We start from the raw sequence: 5359 nt of genomic DNA, 5'->3' as shown, positions 1-5359 counted from the left end.
CTCTGACAGAACAGTCCAAACCCCCGAACTGCTACGTCTCGCTGAAAATATCTGCGTACCTAGAGGTGTCGGATAGGATTCTCCGCCTATAATAAGTCGGCTGCCAAGCGGGAAAAAAATCTCTGTTTGTGGCGTGCGGAAGGAGTCGGAGGGAACCGAAAACTCAGGTGAGGGCTTCTTCCGCCGCACCCGCCGTCTTATCCGAACTCCTCGACCCGATTGGCGCGATTCGCCGTTTGTTTTCCCGAATCGGCGACGGGATCCGCCCGATTCGGCCGTCGATCTGCGCTGATTCGGCCCGCGCGCCGTCGGGGTTCGCTTTCTTCTGCGCAGGGTCTCGAATTTCCTAGGAGCGGAGGCGATGGCTGGGAAGGGAGGAAAAGGATTGCTCGCCGCGAAGACGACGGCGGCCAAGTCGGCGGAGAAGGACAAGGGGAAGAAGGCCCCCATCTCACGGTCCTCCCGCGCGGGCCTCCAGGTGACTTGCGCAACCCCCCCTCCTCCTTCCGTGCCATCCTTTCCGTTCCTTTTGCCTTGCGTGCCGCGCGTGCTAGGGCTCGTTTGGATTTGAACTGCCGCGCGCGGGCATGGCTGCTGCGTATGAGATTTGTGTATACTCTATACGCGGTCATGCGCATTATGTCTGACCAGTTTAGGTTCCGTACGGTTAGCTGGGGTGCCCTCGTTTTGTGAATGATCTCGAAAGGCAGTAGATTCGCGTCCGAGTTAGATGAGCTGCTGTTTTGAAAAGGTTGCGCGCGCTAGTTGTCATTTAAAAAAATTAGGGTTTTTCTTGTTCTGCCAACTTCTAGAATCTAGATCTAAAGCAGAGCTTGGTCTGTCTCGCTGTGTTGGATGGGTTACGATGCTCACGATTGAAGTTCATTCTTTTGAGCAATTGTATGTTCTTAGGTTATGGTTTCAGCCTATGATAGGGTTTTAAAATTTTCCATGATGCTGAGGCAGTGCGTGATTGACTTGTGTTTGGGCAGTCTAGATTTCGTGGTAATTGATTCATCTGGTCAGAACTCCTCACAGGGAAATGGTACCCTCAGTGAGGGCTAGTTTGGCAACCTTATTTTCCCAAGGGAAATTAGTTCATTTTTCCTTGGGAATTCTTTGGGAAAATAGAGTTCCCAAACTAGCCCTAAGATGGAAAGGGAAATGAAATCTCGTGGACTTGATGTACTGTACTAAGCTAATGCATCCTCTATGCAAAATGTTGTACTTTGTTTTGGCTTGTCTTGTGTTTTGTTGCATCAATTTCACTGGCGGTGGAACTTGTTTGTCATTACATGGTGCTGCTGGCCTAGCATTTCTTATTGATCGTCTAGCCTTGGTGCTTACATATTATTATTTGTAGTCCCTGGATTCTTGGAGATTATGGTCTGCTAACACAGCTTTGATGTTGGCGTGGTTTGACTTTGATACACTAGCTCTATTGTTATGCTCTGACTACGCAGGGTTTAACTTTGATACGGATTGCTAATGTTCATTGTTGTGCTTTCAGTTTCCTGTTGGACGAATCCACCGTCAGCTGAAGCAAAGGACTCAGGCAAATGGCCGCGTTGGTGCCACTGCAGCCGTCTACTCCGCCGCCATCCTGGAGTACTTAACTGCCGAGGTTCTGGAGCTGGCTGGGAACGCTAGCAAGGATCTGAAGGTGAAGCGTATCACCCCTCGCCACCTACAGTTGGCCATTCGCGGAGACGAGGAGCTGGATACCCTCATCAAGGGCACCATCGCAGGTGGAGGCGTCATCCCGCACATCCACAAGTCCCTGATCAACAAGTCCTCCAAGGAGTGAAGACTAGGGAATGCACATTGTTAGTTTAAACTGGACATTTCTGTGTGCTCCTCTGGAGTCCTTGTCGTCGTGTAGGTTTTAGTTGAGCTGTCAGGTTGGAGTGACCCTTCTCCTGTGTAACGCTTGCCTGGTACTGCTTCAGTTATTTGGACACTGTGTTTGTGTTGAGTTGTTAACTTCAAGGGTGCAAACCTGGATAATTATTTAGTTATTATATGACTATCTGGTATTCGGTTTATGCTGTTGGGCAGTGGCCAGTTGGGGCTCAGGTTTGTAATTTGTCATTTGTGCTGGTTGGTTGTCATGACCTGCTATTCTTGCACCTGTTTGCTGTCTGTTTATGGTTATAAAGTCTACTAGAATGGAGCGGCTTCATTCTAGTTTTTGAGAATGAAACCATTCTATTTAGTGTTTGGCAAGCATAATAAAGCCATTCTATTATTTATTTGGTTTCTTTGTTTAGTTGGGAGCTATACGAGTGTAGAGTTCAGGAGCCACTCCGCTTCTCTTTTGTTGGAAACCAAACATCTAGAAAATATGAATAGAGCCGTTCCATTTCCTCCAATCTTCAACCAAACACGTCCTTAGACCTTAGTTCTACTATGGATAATTTGTAGTCTCTAAAATCACTACTCATGACTAGGTCCAGAAAAAATGTATCTAGTATCATAATTAGGGATACCCGAATTATGTCTCTAAAGATACCTAATACCTCAGTACTAGGGAATCAAAATGCAAAAAAATGCACTCCTCGATGTCACGCAGGGTCGAATCACCAGAGACCCCGCTTGCCAGCTACACATAACTACGCCTCGCCCGAGCCCATCCTCGAGCGAAGGCTGCGCCCGCATGGATCCTCGACTCACCTCGGGAGCCCCCTTTAACGGGAAGCAAAAAATCCGCCTCGCTCGAGGGCATCTTACGCGAAGGCCCAGCCCCTAGCCTGGCCTCACCCAAAAGTTCTTAGGAACCGCAAGACAGGCGCACTAAATGCAACCGGTACGAACACCTTCTCCACTGATGACATAGAAGTCAACAAAGGACGATGGGACCACAGTCACCACCCACGATGACGCGTGCCAGCGAATACCGGCCAGTGTCCCCCATCTCGGTCATTGTTTTCAACAACTTCGAACAGGACATACGATGACTAGACATAGCCTCAACCTCGGGAGAAAACTCTGCCTCGCCTCAACTCAGTCTCGGCCAACAGCTCTGGCAGTGGCACATTAAATGCCACCAACTCTCCCATGAATCCCATAGGAGACCAGTCCCTCTATTGTTTCGACCACTCCCAGCATGATTGTGTACCCATGCGCAGACCCTACCTTGGCCTCGAGAGAAGTCTTCGTCTCGCCCGAGCATGGCAACGACCAACGACATCAACAGAAGAACACCAGACGCCGTCAACCCTCCCACAAAAATCGCTGACGACGGGATGGCTACAGAAACCACAAGGTTGGCGTCAAATCTGCTTTACGCCATCCCGGATGACGCAAGAACCAAACTATCATGCAATTTTTACGATGTTGAGCGGTAGTTCAACCACTACGACTCAAACGTCTCATCCCAGTATGGGCTCGGGTACGCATCCAAGCCCCCGACCCTGGCCTCGGCCCTCTGCTTGGTCAAAACACGGATACAGGAACCATACATCCTCCTCCTGATCATAAGCAACAGCCAGGACAAGGACCATTCTGACGGCCATACCGCTACAGGGGCTCGGATTTACCCCCTCTCAACATTACGACGACCTTTGTACCCTTGGGCTCCCCCCTTATGGCTATAAAAGGAGTCCAGGGTCCCAGAAAACATAGGACAACAATTCACCGTTTGCCCTCTACTCTTGATATTAGCACTAGCCTTAATCACTCAGAGACTTGGGATCCACTCCTTCTCTCGACCAGTTTGTGTCCCTTCGAGCACCTAAGTGCAAGATAATATAAGTATCATCCCCCTCGCTGGAAGTAGGGCCTTCTATTGCACGAACCAACATCATCCATCTGGACTGGACACGTAACACAAATTCACTCGTTGGTTAAGGCCCTCGAGTAAAAACACCGACAAAAAGTGTGAGGCTCACGAGTCGGTGCGAGCTTGGGCGACTTGGCTTGGCTAGTGTTCGAGCTCGTTCTGGCTTGTGAGCAAGCTTATGAGCTATGTCAAATTAACTAAACTATATATTAATAATGGGTATTGGATAATTTTATAAATATCTTGCTCATTCCTTAACCTTTGATGATGGATGTATGATAATTTATAATTAGATTACTTATAAATTTATAATGTTAAATGATGATTTTATTTTTTATATTTATATAACATTAAATCATTATAGAATGCAATATCATTTATCTAGGTGTGGCTTACGAGCCGAGCCGACTCGCAAGCCGAGTCTCTTCCTTTAGCTTGTTCATTGACCGTGCCGAGCTCGGTCAGCCAGTGAGCCACACCAAGCCGAGCCTCATTCCAGCCCTAAGACTATCTGCACCAACTTACCTATTCCTACACCCATATTAAAACTGTACTCTACAAACAGTACTGTCTAAAGTACATAATATTAAAAAAGCAATGTTTTTAGGTAAACTATGATAGACTTCTGCACATGATGGCGTGATTTGTTTTAGTGTGCGGTCAAGTGCTTCGAAGCAGTGACGGGGTTCGGCTGCTGAACTTTGGACTGCTGCAGTTGAAGCTGTTCAGCGATGCAGCCCAAGCTAGCGCCTGCTTGTACTGTTTAGCTGCTGCTCCAGTCAGATTGATGACAAGTGGTTCTTCCCATATCGGTGGTGTATGTAATATCAACTCAATCAATTAACTGTGTCCATATTTCATTGCACATACATAGAGTGTGGTACGGTGTTCGACCTCCTGGGGCAATAAAATTGCTATTCCAGAAGATAACTAGGTGGCAATGTTCCCTAAATTTCACACTATAAAATTTAAGTTCCTATTTGGAAACAAAGTTTTTGAAAATCATAGTTTTTAAAATATACATTATTCTTTAGTTGTTTTAGAAACTAAGATTCAGACCTAAGTTTCGAATACTTTAAAACGACTACAATATTTACAATACTTTAGTTTTGAAAATAGAGATTTTAGCTATCTTGCCAAACATCATTCTATATAAAATATTGCATTATTTAAGAATATTGCAATATTTTCTCAAAACTGCGAAAAAACTTCACTCCCAAACACACCCTAAGATTGAATCGGTTTAGAATCAAACTCTATTCCTATTTATTTTGAACTAAAATTTAATAAAGACCCTACCTTATTGTAAAGAAACGTTAGAATCGTGACTCATTACCACTCCTAGATGCAACTACAAGGGTTATCAATTTCGATCAAAATTCGACGAATTTCACCGATTTTTCTCATTTTCGGTAGTAGGCGAAATTCAAATTTTGATCTAGAAAATTATATATTATAATTTCAAATTTAAAAAATATAAAAGTCAAACTTCGGTAAAAAGACAATTTCAAACAATAAAAACGAAATTGTAAACCCTGGCAACTACTATTGGTATCCATAAATAAAGAAGGTATGCTC

General features: G+C 45.3%; 1 protein-coding gene across 1 annotated transcript; it reads left to right on the top strand.

Annotated features, from left to right (window-relative positions):
- Window positions 1-2044, top strand: LOC100216551 (uncharacterized). The gene is made up of 3 exons (NM_001142973.1): window positions 1-167; window positions 334-478; window positions 1511-2044. Exons 2-3 carry the CDS (start codon window positions 362-364, stop codon window positions 1805-1807), a joined length of 414 nt encoding a protein of 137 aa, NP_001136445.1. The 5' UTR covers window positions 1-167; window positions 334-361; the 3' UTR covers window positions 1808-2044.
- The last annotated feature ends 3315 nt before the right edge of the window (window positions 2045-5359 follow it).

This window comes from Zea mays, chromosome 5 (genome assembly GCF_902167145.1).
Source record: "Zea mays cultivar B73 chromosome 5, Zm-B73-REFERENCE-NAM-5.0, whole genome shotgun sequence".
Classification (NCBI taxonomy): Eukaryota; Viridiplantae; Streptophyta; class Magnoliopsida; order Poales; family Poaceae; genus Zea; species Zea mays.
Note: the sequence above shows the minus strand (reverse complement) of the source record. Positions and strands in the feature narration are given on the sequence as shown.